We start from the raw sequence: 27,181 nt of genomic DNA, 5'->3' as shown, positions 1-27,181 counted from the left end.
CCTTGGCTGCTCTTTTTTAATTTATATATCCGAAGAAAGAGGTGTACAAGATGATAAGAGGCATAGATCGAGTGGACAGTCAGAGGCTTTTTCCCAGGGTGACAATGGCTAACACAAGGGGGTATATATTTTAAGGTGATTGGAGGAGGATATAAGGGAGATGTCAAGGGGAAGTTTTTTACACAGAGAGTGGTGGGTGTGTGGAACGCACTGCAAGCAGAGGTTGTGGGGGCAGATGTATTAGGGACATTTAAGAGACTCTTAGATAGACACATGAATGATAGAGAAATGGGGGGCTATGTGGGAGGGAAGGGTTAGATAGATCTTAGAGCAGGATAAAAAGTCGGCACAACATCGTGGGCCGAAGGGCCTGTACTGTGCTGTAGTGTTCTATGCTCTATGAAACTTCTGCTGTTTGTTTACACGTTACATGTAAAATTTCTCTCAAGATTGATTTTCTCCTTTCTAATGAGCTTTTTAGTCTTCCACTGCTGGTTCCTGGAAAAAATCCTACTCCTCTGTTCCACCACTAGCTCTTGCTGCTTTATACACCTACTTTTTGATTTAACATTATCCTTGACCTCCTTTGTTAACCACAAATGGTTCCTGTTTCTCATGGAATCCTTCCTTCCAATTCTAATTCTATGTATTGTCTCTCCCCATTCTTCCCACTGAAATGCACCACCTTATATTTTTCTGCCATAAACTTCATCTGTCCATTATTCCAGCCTGATTAAATCTGTTGCAATTTATCACTATTCTCTTTGCAATTTCCTGTACTGTCATGTTTTGTGTCATTGGCACATTTATAGGTTATGGCGTGAACTCCAAATCTAGGTCATTATTATTGATGGAAAAAAGCAATAGTCTAACACTGATCACCCAGGGAATGTCACAATTCATCTTCTTCCAGTGCAAAACACAACTTTTCACCACGCCCTCTGACTGTTACTTAGACAACTTCTTATCCACATTGTTGATGTCCACTTTGTGCTTCAGTTTTACTGAGCAGCCTACTGGAAGTCCACACATTGAACACATCTGGAGTGTGGAGCCATGGGAACGAAGGGGCCAAAGGTAAACTTAGATGTTTTAATCAGAGCATTGTAAGTCCACCCTTTGGCCTAATGTGCTGTTTAGAACATTTATCTCATGAAGAGCAATAAAGGATAAGCTAAAAAAAAAGGTGTATGAATTATCTTTGTGTTACTTAACCAAGTACAGTATATCTAAAACTTGATCCAGAGCCACCACCAGCTCTCCAACAATAACATCTAAAATGCATTTGATATGAATCCTTTATCATCAGTATTTTATGAAAGCAAATGGGGGGTCTGAATGCTACAGAATTATTATTCCCTGATAATAAGGATTTCTCCTGACGTAAAGTGCCTTGATTGAGACTGTTATGTCAGTGTTGGGCTTCATGGGTGTTAATGTGATGTGCCACCAGTCAGACATGGCCATCATTGAAGGCCCTGATCCAGGGCTGTGTCAGCTGAAGGAGACACTCGCTGCCTCCTGAAGTCCAGAACTTCCCAATCTGTGAACTAATGCCGTTATTTCCCACCACTTTGCAGCCATTAAGGCAGCCATACTGATTCAGCGCTGGTATCGGCGGCATGTTGCACGTATGGAGATGAAACGACGCTACACATGGAGTATCTTTCAGTCTATTGAGTATGCTGGAGAGCAAGACCAACTACGGGTGAGCTTCAACCTAATTATGTACTGAACAACATATGCATATACAGTTCTGGTGGCCATAGTACAGGAAGGATGTGGTAGCAATGGAGAGAGTGTAGAAGAGATTCACCAGAATGTTGTCTGGAATGGAGGGATTGGATAGCCTGGGTTTATTCTCACTAGAACGTAGGCAGCAGACGGGTGATCTTCTTGAGGTTTATAAAATCATGAGGGGCATAGATAGAGTCTTTTTCCCAGGATATGGGAGTGTAGAATTAAAAAGCATAGGTTTAAGGTGGGAGTGGAGAAACGTAAAGGAGATCTGAACGTCAAGTTTTTGCACAGAGAGTGGTGGTTATTGGGACTGAACTGCCAGAGGAGGTGATGGAGGTGGGTACAATTAAAATATTTAAAAGGCATTTCCGTATGTACTTGGGTAGGAAAAATATAGAGGAATATAGGCCTATTGCAGGCAAATGGGATTAGCAGATAGGCATCATGGTCAGCATGGACAAGTTGGGTTGTTTCTGTGCTGACGTTTCCTCGATTCTATGATACACGTGCAGCAATATCACATTCTGCCCACCAAGTCCACACAGACTGTCAAGCACCCTTTTACAATAATCCACTTCTTTTTACTCTCCACCTTCTAATCAACTCCCACCACCTCCCCTTCCCCGAGATTCTACCACTCACCTTCACACGAGGAGCAACTTACAGCAATTTTCTAAATGTCCTGCTATTACCTCCTTAATAATGGATTCCAATATTTTCCCAAATGATAAGTATTATTCTAACTGTTTTCATGTCCTTCCTTCCTCAAAAAGTAGCAATACATTCGTGGCTCTGCAATCTCTCCAGAATCCTGGGAACTTCCTTGGATATCTGTGGATGGTGTGTCCTTCTTGCAGAGCCTCACTGGAATATACCTTTGCTGGAATTTGTGAAATATCTCTTTAAATGTCTGCTCCTGTTGATCTACCTTCTTACCCTTTGATCTACTTTCCTAACTCTGTCCTCACAGTTCCAAGTATGGTGTAATCAAGGTTCCAAACATGCTCTCATAAACACAAAGGAGCATCTAATACACATTTCTCCAGCATTAGCACATTAAGTAAATTCCAATGTATAGATTATATGTGAAACGTAACATCGGGATATTTGATATGATATGTACAGCTAACCATCTGTAACTGTGCATTCAACAAACATTTTAGAGTCATAGAGTCAATGAGTCATACAGCACAGAAGCAGGCCCTTCAGCCCACCAAGTCCATGCTGACCATCCATACTAATCCTATTTACTAGCACTTGGTCCATAACCTTCCATGCCTTGATAATTCAAGTGATCATCCAGATACTTATTAAATGTTGTGAGAGTACCAACCTCCATCTTTTCATTTTGTTTCATAACAGTTCTGAGCCTTTTGGTCTCTGGCCGGTGTCTAATTTACATTCCAATATTGATTTTATCAAGTGATGTTGAGTTGAAAGTGCAGCTGTGAGTGGTATTGCAGATGTTCCTGCAGGTGTCAGTGATTTAATAATCCAGTCTGTGTCCTCTTTCCCCAGCTGTCACACTTCTTTACCTTTTTGATGGATTACTATGCCAATCATTGTGCACAGCTCAGTGTGGCAAGAAATGGTGAGTAAGAAATATTCCACGTAAACGTTTTCTTCAATACATTGATGGATCTGAAGAGCATATTATTTCAAATAAATTATTCATTCTGGATAAATATGCAGATTATAAGTATTTTGAAATTATTTCAGAAGTATCTTCCAATGTATCTTCTGAAGCAGCAGCCTACTAAAGTCAAAGATGAGTTTACTGTACTGTAAAGTACATATATGCATAGATGCAATGAAAAACCAAGTTGCAACAGCATCACAGGCACATAGCATCAGATATGCAAATTCACAAGAAAAACTTAAATTGGAAACATAAATCATACACACTTTTTTACAAGAAAGAACACAATTAGAAAAAAAATACAAAGTCCAGTGCAAAGTAGTCAAAGTGGTCATAGTGTTGCTGTACTGATGTAGGATTAGGGTTGTGTAGGTTGGTTCAAGAGCTGAATAGTTGAAGGGAGCTACCACTGCTCCATAACCTTTAGAATTGTCATGCACAAGGATAGGAGCAAAGAGGATGGGAAGATATTTAATTGGGGAAAGGCAAATTATGAGGCTATAAGGCTTTGAGTCCTCATTGTCCACGGGAATGGTACCAGAGGATTGGAGGGTGGCAAATGTTGTCTCTTTATTCAAAAAAAGGTAGTAGGGATAGTTCAGGGAATTACAGACCAGTGAGCCTTACGTCTGTGGTGGGCAAGCTGTTAGAAAGGATTCTAAGAGATTGGATCTATGAGCATTTAGAGAATCATGGACTAAGTAGGGACAGCCAGCATGGCTTTGTGAAGGGAAGATCTTGTCTCACAATCCTGAGAGGGTTCTTTGAGGAGGTAACCAGGAAGATTAATGAGGGTAGTGCAGTAGATGTGGTCTACATGGATTTTAGTAAGGCATTTGACAAGGTTCCACATGGTAGGCTTCTTCAGAAGGTCAGAGGCCGAGGGATCCAGGGAGGCTTGGCCGTGTGGATTCAGAATTGGCTTGCCTATAGAAAGCAGAGGGTTGTGGTGGAGGGAGTGCCTTCAGATTGGAGGGCTGTGACTAGTGGTGTCCCACAAGGATCGGTTCTGGGACCTCTACTTTTCGTGATATTTATTAATGACTTGGATGGGGGAGGTGGAAGGGTGGGTTAGCAAGTTTGCAGATGACACAAAGATCAGTAGTGTTGTGGATAGTGTGGAGGGCTGTCAAAGCTTACAGAGGGACATTGATAGGTTGCAGAGCTGGGCTGAGATGTGGCAGATGGAGTTCAATCTGGAGAAGTGTGAGGTGGTACACTTTGGAAGGACAAACTCCAAGGAGTACAAGGTTAATGGCAGGATTCTGGGTAGTGTGAAGGAGCAGAGGGATCTGGTGGTTCATATCCACAGGTCACTAAAAGTTGCCCCACAGGTGGATAGGGTAGTTAAGAAAGCTTATGGGATGTTAGCTTTCGTAAGTCATGGGGTTGAGTTTAAGAGCCGTGAGGTAATGATGCAGCTCTACAAAACTCTGGTTAGACCACACTTGGACTACTGTGTCCAGTTCTGGTCACCTCATTATAGGAAGGATGTGGAGGCATTGGAAAGGGTGCAGAGGAGCTTTAGCAGGATGCTGCCTGGATTACAGGGTATAGATTATGAGGAGAGACTAAGGGAGCTAGGGCTTTACTCATTGGAGAGAAGGAGGATGAGGGGAGACATGATAGAGGTATACAAAATATTAAGAGGAATAGATAGAGTGGACCGCCAGCGCTTCTTTCCCAGGGCACCAATGTTCAATACAAGAAGGCATGACTTTAAAGTGATGGGTGGGAAGTTCAAGGGAGATATCGGAGGAAGGTTTTTTATCCAGAGAGTGGTTGGGGCATGGAATGTGCTGCCTGGGATGGTGGTGGAGGCTGATACGTTGGTGAAGTTCAAGAGATAGATAAGCATATGGAAGAATTTAAGATAGAGGGATATGTGGGAGGAAGGGGTTAGATAGTCTTAGGCGTGGTTTAAAGGTCGGCACAACATGGTGGGCCGAAGGGCCTGTATTGTGCTGTATTGTTCTATGATTCTATGGAAATAGCTGTTCTTGAAGCAGCTGGTGTGGGACTTCAGGCTTCTGTACCTTCTGCCCGATGGTAGCTGCGAGAAGATGGCATGGCCCAGATGGTGGGGATCATTAATGGTAGATGTTACTAGTTGAAGGAAGACTGCTTATAGTAATAGCTTGTAGTTAATGACCCTACATCAATTCCTCTTTAATGTTGTGTATGTGTGTATGTTATAAAGAGGTTTCCGTCAGTGCTTAAAATAAAGTAAGGTAACTATGTAAAACTCCAAAGCATTTTGCAGACCTCTTTCTTTATTGCTTCACCCAAGAACTCTGTGGAACAATGTAAATTAAATGAACCTACTGTCCTGCGAATTTCCTTAGATATCCGTGGATGGTGTGTCCTTCACTGGAATAGACCTTTGCTGAGATTTGTGAAATATCTCTTTAAATGTCTGCCAATGCTGATCAACTGTTTTACCCTTTGATCTATTTTCCCAGTCCAGCTTAGCCAACTCTTTCCTCACAGTTCCAAGTATGGTGAAATCAAGACCACTGCCACTGTATATTTATTCAGTGAGGTCATTGATCTCTCTACAGAGCCCTACCACAAAGCAAGAGGGAAGAAAACTAGAGAGGTGTAAGGGTGAATTCACCAGGCTTGGAGCAGTCAAATCTGATGGATCCAAGGCCTGAGATGGGGCTACCTATCCTAGTATTAGCTGTGATAAGCATACCCTTCAAGATTATTTTCCCACTGGGACCATGATGTCTGCAGACGTATCCTACAGGAACAAGTGAGCAGGACCAGCCAGTCGTGCTCTGAGCTGATCCACCATCTGACTCCTGCCTTGAATTTCCTAACCTTGACTATCACTGCCTACATTGACCCAAGCTTTGAAATCTTCATTTCTCCCAAACATATCTTAGTATTGAGAGGTCAGGGTGGGGTGACGGTGGAGTTGGTGGGAGAGGGATCCAGCTTTCTAGTGTTCCTTCTTGTCTCACGAATTTGATTGAGTTTTTTGAAGAAGTAACTGAGAAACTCAATGAGGGCAGGGCGGTAGATATGGCCTTTGATCAGGTTCCAAATAATAGTCTACTCTGGAAGGTTAGATTGCATGGGAACCAGGAGAGCTAGTTAACTGGAAAGAAAATTGGCCTGATGGTAGGAAACAGAGGGTGATGGTGGAAGGTTGTTTCTCGGACTGGAGGCCCATCACCAGTGGTGTGCCTCAGGGATTGGTGCTGGGCCTGTTGTTGTTTGTCATCTATAGCAATGATTTGATGAGAATGTACAAGGCATGTATAGTAAGTTTGCAGATGACACTAAAATAGGTGGTGTAGTTGACAGTGAAGATGGTTATCAAGAACTGCCACGGGATCCTGATCAGCTGAATAAATGGGCTGAGGAATGGCAAATGGAGTTTAATTTGGCTAAATGTGAGAACTTCACAGTGAACGTTAAGGCCCTGGGAAGTGCTGTGGAACTGAGGGACCTTGGTGTACAAGTACATGGTTTTCTAATAGCAGCGTCACGGGTAGACAGGGTGGTGAAGAAGTCTTTTGGTCAGAAAAATATGTGGCCAAAGGGATAGTGTAGGGGCGAGAGCTTTAGATTTCTGAATCACCAGGACTGTTTCTGGGGAATGTGGGACCTGTACAAGCTGGATAGGTTGCACCTGAACTGCACTGGGTCCAACATCCTGTGGTGGGGAGGGGGGTAGTTGCACATACCATTGAGGAGGGTTTAAACCACATTAGGGGATGGGGCATAGGATAGAAGTACAGTAGAAGGCAAGGAGTAGATAAACATAGAAGGAAAACTAAGTCTGCTGGTAAACGGGAGGAGTGCAAAGTCGGATTGCATCTATTTTAACACAAGGAGTCTGATAAGTAAGGCAGATGAACTAAAAGTAGTGATTAACACATGGAAATATGATATTGTTGCTATCATGGCAATATGGCTGAAAGAGGGGCAAGACTGTCCATGCAGTATTCTATACCCTGGATACAGAAGCTTTGGCAGGACAGGGGGATGTGAAAGAGAAGGCAGCATTGCAATATTGATTAAGCAGTCTATTTCTGCAATAAGGAGAAAGGATATCTAAAAGGTTCTTCAAAGTGGAGTTTAGAAACAAAAAGGAGCAATCACTTTTCTGAGGGTGCACTATAGGGCTCCAAACAGTCACCGGGAGATAGAGGAACAGCTGTGTAGCATATCGCATAGAAGTGTGAAAGTAACGGGGGATTTCAATTTCCCTGGTATTACTGTGTTTGGTTTTGTGTGCTGAGTCCTGGGAAATGGGATTGGTATTTGAAGGTTGGCATGGAGATGGTGGGCCGAAGGGCCATTTTTATTTCAAAAATAAATTTTATTCATAATTTTAAAAATATGCAAAAGAAGAAACAGTGCAAAACTTTTACGTTCATGGTCATTACATTCAGTATTGTTAACTTATTTTTTAAAACCATAGCACCATTGCCACATATGTGACCCCCCCCCCCCCCCCCCTTGGGTGATAAACCATTTCAGCGTTTGAGGGGCTTCTCCACCCGACTCAGCCCCTCCATGTCTGGTAGAGGAAGGACCCTAGACTGTGCTCCTTCCCCACAGAGCCTTTGCACTGGCTGCATCAAGCTTCAATTCATTCCTCAGCATGTACTTCTGCAGCCTAGAATGTGCCAGTTGGCAGCATTCCCTTACGGGCATCTTGCTGTTTTGGAAGATGAACAAGTTTCGGGCAGACCAATGGGTCTTTTTCACTGAGTTGATGGCCTGTTTCTGTGCTGTCTGATGCTATGACTTAGTCCATGCAAAATGGTTTGTTCAGCTGAAACTGCCCCATTGCTTCTTGAAGTATGGTGACCAGCACGTGTTACCTCAGTTGTGATCTAATTAATGTTCGGTATAACTAAAAGGAACTTTCATCTCTTTGTATTTCAGCCCCCTTGATGTCACGGCTGATATTTCATTTGCCATTAATTATTTGTTGTACATGTTTACTGCCTTTAGTGAACCTGAATTATTTTGTCCCTCTAAAATTAGGAAATTGTCTCATCTATTCTTCTGAAGTCCAAAAGTGGAAAGCCTCACTATTCTTCACACTAAACTCCACCTGCCACAGTTTTGCCTGTGACGTTAATCTTCCAATGTGCCCCTGCCCCTTCTACACGAGTTACTCATAGCTCAGGCTCTGATATTGAAGGGGCAAATCAAAAAGATCTAAAGATTTTCAGATGTCTACCATGAAGTTAAAATCAGGACCAGCAATTACAAGGTTGGGAGGAATTTTGACATCAATCAGTGGTGACCTTAGGCAGGGATGGGAACTAAACTCACCAAAACCACCAGCTCATCTGGCTGTTTCCAATCCTTGGTCTTGTGTGTTTAACTTTGGTATATTCAAAGGGCTGCACGTAACCTGCTCCTGAGTAGTAGATTAATGATTTAAATGTATTGATCACCCAGTTCTAGTAATATTTTACCTGTTTCAAAATTGTTGGCATATCCACAGCTTCTCAGGGCTTCCTAAGCCTGGCCGATGAAAGTGAGATGAGAATATGACGACAGCTCAAGGGTCTGGTTAGTGGGGCTCATCAAACAAATACATGGCAAACACAAGATGCTGGAGGAACTCATGTGGGTCAGATAGCATCTGTGGAGGGAAATGGACAGTCGGTGTTTCAAGACCCTTCATCTGGATGGCGGTGTCTTCACCATCCCCTCTGATCTCCCCCTCTCTGATGCAGAGCGGTCTGTCCTCAACAGAGGCCTCACCTTCATACCCCTGCACCCGCACCTCAACGATTTCCGGGCCTGTCATGACGTTGAGCACTTCGTCCATCAACCCCGCCTTTGTGCATATTTCTTCAGCAAGGATTCCCCACGCCCTACTGATGACTCTATCTCCCATCTCAAACCCGCCTCCTCCTCTTGGACACTCCCTTTTGGCCTTATGCCCTTTCTCGACCTTTTCATTTCCAACTGCTGACATGACATCTGGTCCAGATGAAGGGTCTCAACCCAAAATGTCAACTGTCCATTTTCCTCCACAGATGCTGCCTGACTCACTGAGTTCCTCCAGCATTTTGTGTGTTGCTCCCAATTCCAACACCTGCAGTCTCTTGTGTCTTCAAATACGTGGCTCTCGCTATCACTGGGAGAGATGTTATTCACAGTGTTTCTGCTGAGGGGTTATGTCTTCATCAGATCGGTGTTGGTGGTCTTGGCTGCTATAGTTTGGAGCTTGGATGTGGAAAATATGGCCATCACTAGCAGCAACAGTGGTCACACTGGTCCAGCACTCAGTGTGGGCAGAGATTGGGTGTTTGTCACCCAGGGAGTGTGGGCAGAGTGGGCATCGGTCACCCAGGGAGTGTGGGCAGTGACTGGGTATTGGTCACGCTGGGAGTGTGGGCAGAGTGGGTGTTGGTCACCCAATATCCAGCGATGTTGGCTATGTGCAATCAGCACATGAGAATGACCACTCTCATTAAATGCTTTCCCACTGAATCCTACCAGGTGCCAAGCCAAATGTACTTAAGAAGGGCTTTAGTGGGGCAATGGTTACGTTACAGGACCGCCAGACAGAGATCCGGACTATTGATCCAGGGACATGAATTCAAGTCCCACCGTGGCAAGTGGGAAATTTACATTTAGTTAATTAATTAAATCTGTATTTAGGGGGACAAAAAAGTAGTCTCAATAATATTGACTACAAAGTTAGAGGGTCACCATGAAATATATTTGGAGACACAAGAGCCTGCAGATATTGGAATCCGGAGCGACAATTGAGCTGCTGGAAGAACTCCGGGTCAGGCAGCATCTGTAGAGGACAGAGGACATTTCAGGTCAAGATCTGGACTAGATCAACCGCATTTCTGTGTTTGCAATAATATCATCACTCCGCCGGTTACAACCTCAAAAAACTGTCTCTGTAGCCACCTCCTTCAAAGTCCTACAAAGCAGGCCATCAGGTCCTGGGGCTTTATCACATTTGAGTTCCATTAATTTCTTCAATTCTAATTTTTCATAACTGCCTCTATTGTGTAGGTGAGTGATAGAATCTGGGGGCAGTTGATGAGAATGAGGGGAGAATAAAATGGGATCAATATAGAATAGGTGGTTGATGGTCAGTGCAGACTTGGTGGGTTGAAGGGACTGTCTTCCCTACTGTATGTCTCTATGATGCTATGGTTCAATGGCTGTCCGAGTCCAGGAACCATTCCAACATCTCTGCTCCTGCTCCTTCCAAGTTTGGTGTCGATTGAGACTATGTTGAATTCAAAATAAATGTGCAAAGCTTATGGTTTGGAAGGTGTTACCAGATGTTGCCTGACCCGCTGAGTTCCTCCAATGTTTTGTTTTATGAAACATATCTGATTGACCAATGACTCTAAGGGACGGAAGCTATCATCCTTACCTAATCTGGCTGACACGCAACTCAAGACCCAGCAATGTTTGGCTCTGTATCACCCCTGAACTGAGGAGGTCAGGAGGTTGTTCAGGGTGGACAGTAAAGTCAGCTGTTGCCAGCGACGTCCGCACTCTGTAAACAGTAGTTATCTTTAGCCTGCAGTGATCCAATCAGAACGAATGGGTTCCTGGTTCTGCTGCCCTTGTTGAGTTTTCCACATTGTCCACAAACATAACAACCCCACAGTCCCGAATCAGTTAGTGGCCAGCTCCAGGAGTTTCCACATAGCAAGGTGCCACAACAAGGGTAGGCTTATGTGCCAGGTGCCAAGAATATGCTGTGATAGTCTCTGGAGGTGCCCTTTATGATATACCAGCCAGGGGCTCCAGGGTGTTGAGAAACAGTGAAGATTGAAGCAGGATCAACAAGGCACAGAACAAATATCGTGGAGTTGTGCAGCAACAGACCAGGTCCTTCAGCCACTGTGTTTGTGCTGGCCATCAGGTACCCATCATAACAAGCCCATTTTCACAGCACACAGACTGTAGCCTTCTATGCCTTGCTGATTCAGGTGCTTGACAGGTGCTTAAATTTGTGAGAAGTACCTGCCTTCTCCAACATCTCGAAAAGTAAGTCCCAGATTCCAACCATCCTTTGTGTTTAAAAAAAATTTCTTCCCCAATTCCCTTCCAAAGTTCCCACCTCTTATCTAAATATATGCCCTCTGCTTATAGACTCTGCTCAGGAGAAAAGTTTCTCACTATTGACATAGGTAGAAGGAGGGATGAGGTCCTGCAGAGTGAAATTATAGAGTTAGAAGATTAAAAAGCAGGACCTTTAGGGTTGTAATCTTGGGATTGCTCCCTGTGCTACATGCTAGTGAGGGTAGAAATAGGAGGATGGGTCAGATGAATGGATGGCTGAAGAGCTAGTTCAGAAGAGAGGGCTTTAGGTACTTGGATCACTGGGATTTCTACATTTTGGATCAGAAGCCCCTGGCTGGTACATCGTAAAGGGCACCTCTAAATCTGTTCAGAGACTATCACAGCATATTCTTGGCATCTGGCAAATAAGCCTACCCTTGTAGCACTTTGTGGCACCTTGCTATGTGGAAACTCCTGGAGCTGACCACTGACTGATTCGGGGCTGTAGGGTTGTTATGTTTGTGGATGATGTGGAAAACTCAACAGGGTTGGCAGACCTAGGAACCCACTCATTCTGATTGGATCATTACATCAGGATTGAAAGTGTAGTGGGGAGAGAGCTGGTATACAGAAGTGAGAGGGAGGGGTGAGACAGAGGCTGGTAGATGATAGGTGGAACAAGGTGAGGAGGGATATGCTGGCAGATGGAGCCAGGCGGTGGAGGGGGAGTGGTTTCTCTCTTCATTTGACCCATTTTTTTGTCCTTGTTCAATTTACTTTTGTTCTCATAAACCTTGCACAGAAACCAAAGGCCTTCAGCTCTACACAAGAACTCTTTAGCACAACGTGCACACTGCAATGGACAGGGCATTAATTATAGAGTCATAGAGCAATACAGCAGGGATACAGGCCTTTTGGCCCAACAAGTCCATGCCGACCACGGTGCCCACTCAACTGGTCCCAATTTCCTGCATTTAGCCCATATCCCTCTAAGCCCTGCCCCTACCCAAGTGCTTCTTAAATGATACTATTTAACCTGCCTCAACCACTTTCTCTGGCAGCTCGTTCCATATACTCACCACTGTCTGCATGAAAAAGATGCCCCTCAGGTCCCCTCGAAATCATTCACCTCTCACCCTAAACCTATGCCCCCTAGTTTTAGACTCCCTACCCTGGGGAAAAGACTGTTAACATCCACCTTATCTATGCCTCTCATAATTTTAAACATTTCTTTAAGGTTGCCAATCATTCTATGCTCCAAGGAATAATGATCTAGCCTGGCCAGCCGCTGCTGTAACTCAGGCCCTCTAGTCCTGGCAACGTCCTTGTAGATCTTTTCTGCACTCTTTCCATTTTAACCACGTCTTTCCTATAACAGGGTTATGAAAACTGTACACAGTACTCCAAATGTGGCCTCACCAATGACTTATACAACTGCAACGTAATGTCCCAACTCCTGTACTTAATGCTCTGACTGATCAAGGCCAGCGTGCTAAACACCTTTTTTTTACTAGTCTGTCTACCTGTGAGGCCGCTTTTGATGAACTATGTACTTGTACTTCTAGGTCCCTCTGTTCTATTACACTCCCTAGTGCCCTACCGTTCACAGTGCATGTCCTACACTGGTTTGACTTTCCAAAATACATCACCTCACATTTATTCTTACTGAAATCCATTTGCCACTCCTCGGCCAACTTCCCTAACTGATCAAGATCCCCCTGTAATCTACCATGACCTTCTTCGCTATCAACAACACCTCCTAATTTCATGTCATCTGCAAACTTACTGATCAAGCCTTGAGCATTCACATCCCAATCACTTATATAAGTAACAAATAACAAGGGTCCCAATGCCAACCCCCGCGGCACACTACTAGTCACCAGCCTCCATTCAGAGAACGAACCTTCAACCACCACCCTCTGCTTCCTACCTCCGAGCCCATTTTGAATCCAGCTAACTAGCTCTCCCTGGATTCCATGGGACCTAACCTTCCAGACCAGCCTGCCATGCAGGATCTTGTCGAAGGCCTTGCTAAAGTCCAAATGGACAACATCCACTGCCATACCCTCAACTACCTTTTTGGTCACCTCGTCAAAAAAAACTCTAAAATGTTCATCAAGCATAACTTTCCACGCACAAAGCCCTGCTGACTTCTCCTAATCAGACTCTGTCAATCCAAATGCTGGTAGATCCTGTCCCTCAGAATTTCCTCCAGTAATTTCCCCACTACTGGTGTCAGGCTGACCAGCCTGTAGTTCCCTGGCCTGTCCTTGCTACCCTTATTAAACAATGGAACAACATCAGCCATCTTCCAGTCTTCGGGAACTTCACCAGTGGCTAACGATGAAACAAATATCTCTGCAAGGACCTCTGCAATTTCTTCTTTGGCCTCCCACAAAGTCAGATTTATCCACCTTAATGCCTGTAAGGCTGCAAATACCTCCTCCCTGGTAATATGAACATTCTACAAAATATCTTCACTAGTTTCCCTTACCTTTTGAGCAACCATGATTTTCTCCTCAGTAAACACCAAGGAGTAATATTTGTTAAAAATTCCACTGATCTCCTGCAGCTCAAGACATAGGCAGCCCTGCTGATCTCTAAGGGGACTTACTCTCTCCCTGGCCACCCTTTTACTCTTAAAATAGCCATAGAACCTCTTAAGGTTTTCCTTAACCTTACCTGCCAGATCTATCTTTGCCCTCCTGACTTTCCTCTTAAGAGTATTCTTAATCCTTTTATAGTCATCAAGGGATTCACTTGTCCCCAACTTCCTTCTTTTTCTTGACCAGAGCCTCAATATCTCATCAGTCAATTTTCCATTAACTTGCCAGGTTTACCCTTCATACTAACAGGAACATGCTGCTCCTGGACTCTTGATATTACTTTTTTGAAAGGCTCCTACTTGCTATTCCTTCCTTTCCCTTCAAACAGGCTCACCTAATCAACCTCTGCTAGATCCTGCCTAATTCCACCAAAATTAGCCCTGCTCCAGTTTATGACCCTAACGTGAGGACTTGGTTTATCCTCTTCCATCATTATCTTAAAACTAATAGAATTACGGTCGTTGGAGCCAAAATGCCCCCGACTACCACTTCAGTTACTTGCCCACAGGAGGTCCAGTATTGCACCCTCTTGAGTAGAGCCCTCTATAGATTGACTCAGGAAACTTTCCTGGACATATTTCACAAATTCCACCCCATCCAGGCCCTTAACACTCTGGGTGGCCCAGTCAGTACTGGGGAAATTAAAATCTCCCAATAATACAACCCAATTATTCTTACAACTATGAGCAATTTCTCTACACACCTGCTCCTCAAGTTCCCACTTTATATTGTGGGGTCTGTAATACAACCCCACTAGATTGACCCGCCCTTTCCTGTTCCTAAATTCTACCCATATGGCCTCACTGGACAATCCCCCGAGGATGTCATCTCTAAGTACTGCTGTTACATCCTCCCTTATCAAAAAGGCAACACCCCCTCCTCACTTACCTGTACCTCTGTCACACCTGTAGCATCTGTATCATGGAATATTGACCTACCAGTCCTGCCCTTCTCCCAGCCATTTTTTTTATGGCTGTAACATCCCAGTCCTCAGAGCCAATCCACGCTCTGAGTTCATCCACCTTGCCTGTTAAATCTCATGCATTGAAGTAAATGCAGTTTAACTGGGTATTCCTTTCCATCTCTTTACTATGCCCCTGACTATCCTGATTTTACTAAACTTGCTCTCGCTGGCTATTGCTTTATCCCATGACTTGCTCCTGCTCAGAGTCTCACCCCACTGTCAATCTAGTTTAAACTCTCCCGTGTAGCATTAGCAAATTTCCCTGCAAGGATATTGGTCCCTCTCTGGTTCAAATGCAATCCATCCCTCTTGTACAGGTCGTCTCTACCACAGAAGAGATCCAATGGTCCAAGAACCTGAACCCCTGCCCCCTGCACCAGCTCCTCAGCTACAAATTCATCTGGCCTATCCTATTTCTGACCTCACTAGCATGTGGCACTGGGAGTAATCTGGAGATCACCACACTCGAGGTTCTGCTTCTTAACTTCTTACCCAACTCCTTCTACTCATTTTGCAGAACCTCATACCTTATTCTACTGCAACACGATGATGCTGGAGGAACTCAGCAGGCCAGGCAGCATCTGTGGAGAAAAGCATGTGGTCAATGTTTCAGGTCAGGGCCCTTCTTCAGGAAGCTTTTCATAAGCATCTCAACTTGGCTGGTGGATGAAGTTAGAACTAACTGTGATAGGGTTGCCAGTGCTCTAGAGTCACCCTGAAATCCCCAAGAATTTAAGATTAATCAAAGAGGAAATGAACAATGATTTCAAAAAGAAATTGGGAAGGCACTTGAGGGAAATAAATACAGGGCTAAAGGGGACTAGGATTTCCAATATGTGGCCACATGGTGTCCTATGAATATGAACTTATGGGTTGCACAGTGGTGCAGCTGGCAGAGCCACTGGCTCATAGCGCCAGAGACCTGGGTTTAGTCCTCACCTTAGGTGCTGCCTGTGTGGAGTTTGCATGTTCTCCCTGTGGCTGTATGGGTTTTCCCAGGTGCTCCAGTTTCCCCCCACATCCCAAAGATTGGCTGCTGTAAGTTGCTTCTAGTTTGTACTACATGTTGTTATTGCTTTTCCTTTGGTACTATCTCAATGTACTTATGTTTTGAATGATCTGCCTGGATGGCACACAAAACTAAGTTTTTCACTGTACCTCGGTGCGTGTGACAATAATAAACCAATAACAATAACAATAACAAGTGGTGTACAGTGGAATCTGGGGGAATTGATGGGAATGTGGGGAAAATAAACAATAGGATTAATCTGGCTTAGTGTAAATGGGTGGTTGATGGGCAGTGTGAACTTGATGGGCCGAAGGTCCTGTTTCCTTGATGGATCTCTCTCTGACTGTATGAGCTACTCTACTCTGAACCTCTGGAAGCTGCTTAGATGTGCTCCTCCAAGTATATGTGAAGGCTTGTGGGAGAGATTCCCTCCACATCTGCATGCTTCTGTACCACTTCCTCGTGAACCACATCAATCAATTGTCCTGGGCTGGTGCTGGGCCAGACCAGAATGTATGGGGCCTTTGGTAGGCCCCAAGGCACTGTTGCTGGGTGAAGGCTGGTAGATCATCGTGTCTGTACATCTGCATTCTGCCTGTAGATGAACAGTCAGAGCCAGGATCTAGGCAGCTGCCTGTAAATGAACAGCCAGAGCCAGGGTCAGGGCATCTGTCTGTAGGTGAACAGTCAGAGCCAGGAGCAGTTAACAACCAGGAGCAGTTGGCAACCAGCCTCTCTGGAGGGTTTGCAGCTGTGGAATGCCACAGATTAGAGGGAGTTTGCTGATACACTGTGGACGTTCAGTTAATCGAGTAAAACCCCTTGATCCCATGCATGTGGCACCCCACAAAGTCACATCATCTGCATTCTCAGAGGTTAAATTTGTGCCCTCCACCTCTGGTCTGTTCCCCTTCAGTATCTGCTGAGGCTGACAGAGGAAAAGTGACCATGGAATTCAGGGATCAGAGGACCAGCCTCCAAGGGCCTCTGCCACTGGAGGGGAATGAGGAGAACAGCTGACGAAAAGATAGGACTCACCGAGCTGTTGGTGTTAACATTACTGAAATTGGTTTCACTCATAGCAATGGTTGAAGTTCAGGTATATTGTTGTCATAGGCTAACCTGCACAGGGTATAAATAGCATGAAAATTAACTTTTTGCAGCAGCAGACAGTACATTACAAGACAAGGACAAACATAAGTTAACATAAACTTATACATAACTTGCACACGTGCAAAATAAACATCAAAATACATAAATGTAACAACACCAGTGCAAGATTTAGAGAGAAAAAATGCCAGTACAGTCCGAGGTAGTGTTAATGTTTTTCAGGTTGGTTCAAGAACCTGGTAGCAGTGAGGAAGAAGCTGTTGTTGAACCTTGAGGTGTGGGTCTTCAGGCTCCTGTACCTCCTGCCTGATAGCAGCATCGAGAAGAGGGCAATGGCCCAGATGGTGGGGGTCCCTGACAATCGATATTGCTATCCTGAGACATCGCCTCTTGTAGATGTCCTCAGTGACGGGGAGAGCTGTATCCGTGATGGAACTGGCTGAGTCCACCACTCTCTGTAGCCTTTTGTGTTCCTGTGCATTGGAGTTTCCAATGCACAGTGAATGATAACTGAGCATTAATTAATTGACCACTATGACCACTTTGGTCACTTTGCACTAAAATGGACTTTTTTTTTGTTTTAATTATATTCTTGTAATTGTGTTCTTTCACGAAAAAATTGTGTATAGTTTATGTTTAATTTATGTTTTTCTTGTGAATGCTGCTTATATGATGTTATTTGCCTCTGATGATGCTGCAAGTAAGTTTTTTATTGCACCTGCCATGCCCTCTTCTCAATGCTGCCATCAAGCAGGTGGTACAGGAGCCTGCATAGATGTAGTTTTACATATGACAATAAACTCGACTTTGACAATAATTATTTGTTTGATTATTGGTATATTTGATTTTATACCATAACTAGTATAAAACTAAATGTACAAGGATGGGTTGGTACAGTGAAGAATGGTGTAAAAATCCACACATTGAGCAGGTGAGTGACAAAGACTGCAGAATCCTTTGCACAAGTGCAGCCATTGCTGCATGTTTCTGCGGCTGATGCATGCAGTTCAGTAACAGTCAGTGCAAGGGACAAATCATTTCATGAACAGTATGCTAAGGTGAGGATAAATGCAACCATTTTATTGACCACATATGCTGAGTTATTGATCTATATCTGCTGTTGATAAATCACACTTTTCTCTCCTATTCCAGGATTGCTTTCCCAGTTATTGAATCCATCAGGAGAATTGTGTAACAGTACAGAGTCTGACCAAGTGCTGGGAGATTTAAATGCCAAAGTTCCCAGTTACTACTCAGGACCACGACTTTCTTTTCCTCTTACAGCTTTTGATGCCACTGTATTGCTTAAAGCATTCAAGCAACGGAAAGTGAGTCAATGTACATTTATACAAAGATTCAGGGTAAGAGTCACTGACCCCATGAACATCAATTGCACATATTTGTGGTGTGCGACATTGTGGTGAATCGCTGAGCAAAGACTGGCCAGGAAATTCCACTGCACATCTCATATGTTTGATGTGCTATGCAATTGAATGACAATGTAGAGTTGGTCCCTGAATATGACTGACACATACATGCATGCACAGTGTGAATCCACATCACTGATCCCTGTGCACGGCAGATTTATGCACATGCACTGCTGGTCCTGCAGCAGTGACATCAATTGACATGCGACGCATGCTTGACATTGCTGGTATAACACTGAAGTGCAGCTACATGAGGGAGAATGAACAGAATAGCTGATCTTAATGTTAGGGTGTCTGCGTGAGACTTAGTTAAAGGGGCAGCCACCACATTAGTCCCCTACAGAGAACAACAGGTAACATTTAAAAATATAAAGATTTGCAGTTGTATACTGCATTTTACACTTTTGTTAGAATATGCCAAAAGCAGATTACAGCAAAGTAGATGCTGCATGCAAATTGGCTGCAGTGTGAAAAACACTATGATGCTGGAGGACTCAGAAGGCCAGGCAGCATCCATTGGAGAAAAGCATGCCGTCCACTATCTGTTACCTGCATCTACCTAGCACCACCTTGTGTCCGCACCACCTTGTGTCCACCCCACCTCCCCTCTTTTGTCCCCCTATCACTGCTCTGCTTTTCCCTCCTATATATTGGGCTTCCCCTTTTCCTATCTTCAGTCCTGAAGAAGGGTCCTGACCCAAAACGTTGACCGCCTGCTTTCTTTCATGGATGCTGCCTGGCCTGCTGAGTTCCTCCAACATCATAGTGTTTTTCATCTAGATTCCAGCATTTGCAGTCCTTTGTTTCTCTCGTATATTGGCTGCAGTGTTCTCGACCTTATAAAGCCAATTTGCATGCAGCATTCTCCCTCAACTGAAGGGTGAAAAGTGGAGGGAGGACAGTAAGTGGTAGGCAGGTGGAGGTTTCCTTGTCCATAATTGACCTATTGCCACAATGCTTCATGGGGTCCAGTCAACGTTAAGGACTACCAAGGTTCACTCTCTCCCCATCGTATGCCACACTCTCTCAAGTCTGGGATGTTGGTTAGAAATATGATTTTGAGATTTTGAGAGTGTGTGACTTCTGCTGCTCACCTCTTTGGGACAGGCTTTCTAACATCTCTTTGGGACAGGCCTTCTTAATTCACACACCTCAGGCATCCCAGTAAAGCCCCTCTCATTAACATCCCCAGATATTAATGAGAGGAGCTTTACTGGGATGCCTGAGGTGTTTGAATTAAGGATAGAAGGTCTCCTTTCTAAAAGAACATTCCTGTATCTATTGGGTTACTGACAATTATGCTTTACATTTTTATATCCATTTTTAAAAACTGAATTCAAATTCTCTAACTTCCATGGTATTCTGTTGTTGTTACTGTGGGTCTCTGGATACTAAACTGCTGTGTTAACTAGTACAACACCACACTTTGTCTAGTTGCTTAGTTCTGCATTTCTTGATGGTAACCTTGACATGATTTGCTGTTACAGCAGCTTCACAGTTGGTATGTGCTACAGCTCCTGCAAGAAACCAAGAAAATTGTGAAACAAATGCCAAACATTACACATCTTTCAACCCGTTACTCCAAGGATATAACAGTTTGTGGTAGGACATTTTATTTCTGTTCGTCATTGTTAGTGCAAAGATGATTCCATCCTGTTTTATGCTGGGTCTTCCACCTGACCATGTATCTGTGAGAGTGAAGTGTAATGTAAGGCCCTCTGATAATAGGTAAACTAGCCTTATTTTGAGTAAATCAAAGTCGGTTCAAAGAACAGTGGTGAAACGTTATTAGCTACTTTGACAGCCAAGCTGGTTTGTTAAGTTATTTAAGAAATAACAAAGGAGAGAGCATTAAGGTATCTCTAGTGGCACCAGAACAGAAGAGTCTTTAGAAAAGTCTTAAGGAAATATGTAGGTTCCTGTGATGGCTTATTGGAAACCCATCAAAGATACATAATTATTTGGAATATACTGAGTAAAAACTCTATTCTGTAAATCCTGTCTCATTCCTCAACATTTCTTTCCAGGAAGTGTCAATCTATAAATGATAGCATGCTGTGACTTGGAATTCTGGGCCTCTGCTAATCATCAAATTGTTGTGATAATTAACAAGATGGAATGGTTTAAGGGAGACCTTGTAGGCAGAAGAATTTGCACTCTCCTGCTTTCCTGCTGTTCCTGACGTCCTATCCACATCTAGGTGTGTGGGGAACTGTTAGATTATAGTGGATGCACCCCTTTAAACAAACCAACAACACCAGATCTGTTACATAGAACTGCATAGACATTCCAACATGGGCATAGGCCATCCTACTGTGTTTACATTGCCAGTACAGTTACATATGCCTCACAGTCCTGTTTCTGTGAAAAGAAAAATGCAGATTGAAAACACAGCATGGAGTACAAAGTCCGTATTTTTCAATCCCCTTTCTGTCAGATGTCCTCCCAATTGCTTGCTGCACCTGGACCTTGACAGGTACAAAGACAGCAAATCCCTCTGAATGTGGGCATTACCAGTCTCTCAACTTTTCAAGAAAATATGCCACTTCTCCATTCTTCCCACCAAAGTGATGAATTTCACACTTTCCACAGTTGGCAGTTTCTTGCACATAAACCTTATCACATGTGTAAATGTTGATCCTTGTGGCATTCCACAATTTACAGCCAGCAATCCCAAAAATGTATCCCTACTCTGCTCTCTGTCCATTTAACAGCTTTCCATCCATCTAATTTATTATCCCAAACCCTATAAATCCTAATTTTCTACAACAGGCTGTTAAAATGGTTTTTCAAGGATTGTGTTCTGAAAATACAAATGTACTATATCCACAAGTCTATGATACCCAGCTCGTTACATCCTCAATAACTTTTATAGATTTGGGAATCATAATTTGCCTTGATAGAATTCTGCTGTTACACAGTAGTAGATTTGAGCAATTTCTGCTTGCTGTTGTCAGTAAACTGGCCTACAATTTTCTGCTCTCTCCTCCCTCCCTTATTCAACAGCAGATTTATAATCTATACCTTTCAAACTTCACGGGGACAATCTCCAGAATCCATGTAAAGTTACTTGAGTACTGTTGTACAACTGATCACAATTTTACAATTCATTTTGAGTTTGTGGTGAAGGTAGAACACCTTAAATAACTTCAGCACTCAGCTTGATATATTAGCTTGTAGAATATTAATGTTTTCTGATGTCTTTCAGGAGATTTACATGGGAAGCTGGATGACCTGTTGCTAATATTCTACAAGGTAAGAAAGGCAGTACATTCTTGGATATGACTTTTTTACAAGTTTAGTTGTGCATCTCAGTCTAATGAAAATGTGCTAGAGATTTTATTAGTTAATATTAATGTTTCAGTTACATTATAGTTCTATAACACTTCAGCGACAAGATAGAGGTAAATGTTGCAGCTATATAGGACCCTGGTCAGACCCCACTTGGAGTACTGTGCTCAGTTCTGGTCGCCTCACTACAGGAAGGATGTGGAAGACATAGAGAGGGTGCAGAGGAGATTTACAAGGATGCTGCCTGGAATGCAGAGCATGCCTTATGAAAGCAGGTTGAGGGAATTCGGCCTTTTCTCCTTGGAGTGACGGAGGATGAGGGGGGACCTGATAGAGTTTATAAGGTGATGAGAGGCATTAATAGGGTAGACAAGAGGCTTTTCCCCAGGGCTGAAATGGTTGTCACAAGAGGACACAGGTTTAAGGTGCTGGGGAGTAGGTACAGAGGAGATGTCAGGGGTAAGTTTTTTTACTCAGAGTGGTGAGTGCATGGAATGGGCTGCCGGCAACGGTGGTGGAGGTGGATATGATAGGGTCTTTTAAGAGACTTTTGGATAGATACATGGAGCTGAGAAAAATAGAGGCTATGGGTAAGCCTAGTAATTTCTAAGGTAGGGACATGTTCAGCACAGCTTTGTGGGCCGAAGGGCCTGAATTGTGTTGTAGGTTTTCTATGTTCTATGTTCTATATCGTCACTGAAGAACATCTTTTTTTTTATCAATATTGGAACAGTATTTTAATCCTGGTAGAGCCATGGAGTCATGGAGTATAACAGCATAGAAACAGGTTCTTTGGCCCATCTCATCTATGCTGACCAAGATGTCCACCTAAGCTAGTCGCACTTGCCTGCATTTGGCCTGTATCTCTCTCAACCTTTCCTATCCTTGAACCTGTCCAAGTGTCTTTTAACCTTTCCTATCCATGTACTTATTCAAATGTGGCAGATGTGATGCTTCCTATGTTTTATTACCTTCTGCCAGCACCAAGCAACCCAAGAGTGAAGTGATCTGGCCAAATGGACAGTAACTCTCTCTCTTTTCCCTAACTACACCACTATCTCAACAAGGATGTCCTCCAGCAAGGTTACAGCAGGAGCAATTTGTCTTAGATTCCGTGATCTGTACAACAGTTAGAATATTGGCTGCTTGGTGCAGTTCCCACCTATCATTGGGCTCATGGGGCATCACTAAATTTTTACCCATTTCAGTCTTGCGTGTCAGTAATGTTGGTGTCTTTGAGTGATACAGACCCCAGCCAACCGCCTTGGCCCCAAGAGGGATAAGCCTTTTTCTTGTTACAACTACAGTGGGAGTAGTGTAGGAACCGACAGGAGTATGGTACCTGACATGGGCATTTCTTACATTGAGTATTTTCATTTCCTGATTCAGATCTCCTCTGTAGAGAAAAAAACCGCTGAAATGATATTAGGACCAGTTTGTAGCTCTCCAAAGCCAATTTTGTGAAATATATCATTAATTAGGAATTGAAGGCTGAATCTTATTCTGCAGCCAGCAGGTAATGGAAGTTTCTTCTGGATGCACTGAAAGAGTCATGTGTTAATCTAATGCCAAGTATATATGTCCTTGTGGTCACCAATAAATTACACACTAACTGGATAAAAGGTTTAAGAGCTGTGCCAATGGTGAGCACAATGTTGTAGTGTTGTGGCTCATGCACTTCTCTTTCTTTGCTCAGTGTACTGCTGAGCATTTGTCGCCTTGTCAGAGGTGTTGTCTCAACATCACACAAGAGAGCTGGGCTGAGTATTCTTGTGGGTTAACAAAATGCCACAGTGCTGTCCAATGGGCTGATAGGAGAATTGGAAACACAAGAGACTGCAGCTGCTGGAATCTGGAACAACAAGCAATCTGCTGGAAGACCTCAGCGTCTGTGGAGGGAAATGGACAGTCGACATTTTGGGTCAAGGCTGGACTGAAAGAGGAGGGGAGATAGCCAGTATAAAAAGATGGAGGGAAGGGATGGAGCAAGAGAAAAATTTATGAGGGGCAGAAAAAGATTTATGAGGATGTTGTCAGGACTCGAGTTATAGAGAGAAGTTGAGCAGGCTAGGACTTTATTCCTTGCAGCATAGGAGAATGAGAGGTGTATAAAATCATGAGGGGCATCGATAGGGTGAATGCTCTCAGTCTTTTCCCGGTGTTGGGGAATCAAGAACTTGAGGGCATCGGTTTAAGGTGAGAAAGGAGAGATTTAATAGGAATCTGAGCGGCAACTTTTTCACCCAGAGCACGGTCTGTATATGGAATGAGCTGCCGGAGGAAGTTGTTGAAGCAGGGAATTAACAACATTTAAAAGACATTTAGACAGGTACATGGATTGGAAAGGTTTAGAGGGATACAGGCCAAACACCGGCAGATGGGACTAGCTTTGATGGGCATCTTGGTCAGCATGGACCAGTTGGGCTGAAGGGCCTGTTTCTGTGCTGTATGACTCAATGACTCTAAAACCCAGCATGTGATTGGTGGATCTAGGAGAGGAGAGGTGACAGGCAGATGGAGGAGGGGAGAGTGGGAATAGTGACAGAGGCTGGGAGGTGGAGGTGACAAGGGGCTGAGGATGATGGAATCTGATAGGAGCATGGACTCAACTAAGGGAGGTGGGGAGGGCAGATGGGAACAGTGGGGAGGGAACCCAGTGGGAGGTGTGTGGGTGATAGGCAGATGGAGTGGGTGGAGGAGGGGAAAGAAACAGGGTGGTGGGGGCTGGGGTGGGTGTCGGAGGAACTGAGTAGATCAGGAGGAGAAAGAAAAGGAACAGAGGGGGAGTAGGTTACCTGAAGTAACAGTCAGGTCTGATTGCTCATCCAGTATCATCATTATAGATTAGTTGGTCTTTATTAAAATTGACTGCCACACTTTGTGGCAGAATGCATTGATTATGGTGCTTTAGGACATGCTTAGTACACGGAAGGTACTTAAGTGAAATGTTCTTTCTCATTTACTTTACAATGTAGCCGATGCAGTATCATTTAATTCTACTCTGTTTTCCCTTTAACCGTGTACATTTGGTTTCACAGAATGGCCTTCCTATGCCAGAGAAACCTTACGTGTTTAATGGGGACTTTGTTGACAGAGGGGAAAATTCCATGGAGGTTATAATTATCCTGTTTGCATTTCTCCTAATCTTTCCAAATGATGTCCATTTAAACAGAGGAAATCACGAGGATTATGTTATGAATATAAGGTGAATATAAAGCCTTTCAATCATTTTCTCTGACATTGCTGGACTTGACAGAGTTCGGAAGCCTTTGTGTGTGAAGTAACACTGAGAGATTTGCAATAACAAGTTTCTGTTGAGATATGCTTATTAAAGGGAAATGTTTTTCTGTGCTATCAGAGGGGCCTCTGACCCTGGGGGATGGGTCGGGGTGGGGGTAGGGGGGGTTGCTTACCACCTGGGTTGCTCAACCCATTGGGGTGAAGTAAATGGGAAGGTTACAACTGGTCTGTGAGGCTTTAATAATAGTGAAGTAATTTAGTTAGAAAATTCAGCCGAAGTTCATAAATAATCCAGCATCCGATTGTTCGGAACTTCTGATGATCTGGCATCTGGTTACTTATATGAGTTGGGAGTTCTGGGTGAAAGCAGGGTGTAAGCCCAGAGACAAGGATGGGACTAGGGTCTGGATTGTGGCCAGGTGTGCAGCTGGAGCTGGGGTTTGGGTAGGGAATGCCAGGGGTCAGGAACGGGTGTGGGCCGGAGCCAGGATATGGAGAGCTGGTGCATTTTCCACTCCCTTTAAACTCACCAGGTTCACTGGAAAATTTATTATACGATTGGGTTACATGTAAAGAAGTGAAATAAAATTGTGTTTGGGTATTAATAGGAGGAATGTCAATTATTCTGAAAAACCTGCCAGTCTAGCATCACCAAAATCCTGGATTATCTGAGATTTACTGTGCTGGGTACACCAGCTGCTTCCAGGGCATGAGGCTACAGGTTAACCATGAGACAGCCTCAAACCCAGTCTGTGACATCATCAGGTGCTAACGGGGGTTAGAGGTGATATTTTACTGAGTGTGAACAATCGGGGGTTTCAGTCAAAAGTTGTGAACACTGCACTGGGAAATTAAAACTGCACTATTGACTCCCCTCCTAACTATAATCCCACTGAGTAAACAGGTAGCTACCCTCTGGAAATACAGAAAGGTATATACTGTATGTCTTGCTGTAAGAAAACATTATAGATGCACACATCAAAGAAAATACAGATGCTGGAGATGTAAAATAAAAACAGAAAATGCTGAAAACACTCAGCAGGTCAAGCCGCATCTGTGGGAAGAGAAACAGAGTTAATGTTTCAGCTCAAAGACCCTTTGTCCTGAAACATTAACTCTGCTTCTCTTCCCACAGGTGCTGCCTGACCTGCTGAGTATTTCTGGCATGTTTGGTTTTTATAATAGAAGCACAAATGCTTTCTAGTTCTTTTCATGCTCATTGAAAATATTTTTTGTTGGCAGTCTTTGGGAAGATGAATACACTGCCTGACAAGATGGCAGGGGCAGATCTAAAAGTAGTTTTCAAAATGGAATTGGATGAGTTTCAGGAGGGGAGCTTCACAGGATTGATTAACTTTCAAAGAACCAGCATGGGCATGATGCCCCTAATGATCTCTGTGATTATGATGAACTCTTGATCTCCCAATCTGCCTTGTCATGGTCCTTGCACTTTACTTGTCTGCCTGCATTGCACTTTCTCTTTAACTGCAACACTATATTCTGCATTCTGTTTTCCTTTTTACTACCTCAATGTACTTATGTGTGGGGTGATCTGTCTGGATGGCACGCAAACAATGACTTTTCACTGTATCTCAGTACATGTGACAATAATAAATCAATATCAGTTCTGTGATTTGGCCTTCACTGAGTTAATCATTGTTGCTTATTCAACAAAAAGTGACATACTAGGGAAGAGCACTGAGACTTGTAATGTCCTTGGCTGTGATTTTAACCCTTTGCACTGGCAGAATCAAGCCAGTCAAAACCCATTCAGGACCTGCTTGTACAGCCAGTGACAAGATAACGTGCACACCCTATGTTCTTTTCTCTCTCCTTCTGATCCACCCAGATTCTCTCACCCTCCCCCTAGCCCCCCCACCCCCCACTATTACCATTTCGTTCCCCTCCTCCATCTAGTTCCATCTGCACACTGGGTCTTCTATCCTCTCCGTCATCGGTTCCAGCTGCCCCCCATCCGCCCATCCCCCCCATCTGATTTCTTTATTTATCAGATTCCAGCATCTACAGCCTCTTTCTCCATTTATCACCTTCCATCCTCTGTCTTCACCCTCCCCTCCCCTCAACCTTGCTCCATCTGCCCCTTTTATTCCTTATCTGTCTTAACCTATC

General features: G+C 43.8%; 1 protein-coding gene across 1 annotated transcript in view; it reads left to right on the top strand.

The window, feature by feature from the left end:
* The first annotated feature begins 1,426 nt into the window (after positions 1–1,426).
* The window catches only part of ppef1 (protein phosphatase, EF-hand calcium binding domain 1), a 65,068-nt gene continuing 39,313 nt past the window's right edge, over positions 1,427–27,181 (top strand). Inside the window, exons 1-7 of the mRNA XM_052014438.1 lie at positions 1,427–1,493; positions 1,581–1,708; positions 3,259–3,316; positions 18,279–18,421; positions 20,008–20,122; positions 21,729–21,775; positions 24,850–25,016. Coding sequence (XP_051870398.1) covers positions 1,427–1,493; positions 1,581–1,708; positions 3,259–3,316; positions 18,279–18,421; positions 20,008–20,122; positions 21,729–21,775; positions 24,850–25,016 — 725 coding nt within the window. The remainder of the gene's footprint in view (positions 1,494–1,580; positions 1,709–3,258; positions 3,317–18,278; positions 18,422–20,007; positions 20,123–21,728; positions 21,776–24,849; positions 25,017–27,181) is intronic.

Source organism: Pristis pectinata, chromosome 4 (assembly GCF_009764475.1).
Source record: "Pristis pectinata isolate sPriPec2 chromosome 4, sPriPec2.1.pri, whole genome shotgun sequence".
Classification (NCBI taxonomy): domain Eukaryota; kingdom Metazoa; phylum Chordata; class Chondrichthyes; order Rhinopristiformes; family Pristidae; genus Pristis; species Pristis pectinata.
Note: the sequence above shows the minus strand (reverse complement) of the source record. Positions and strands in the feature narration are given on the sequence as shown.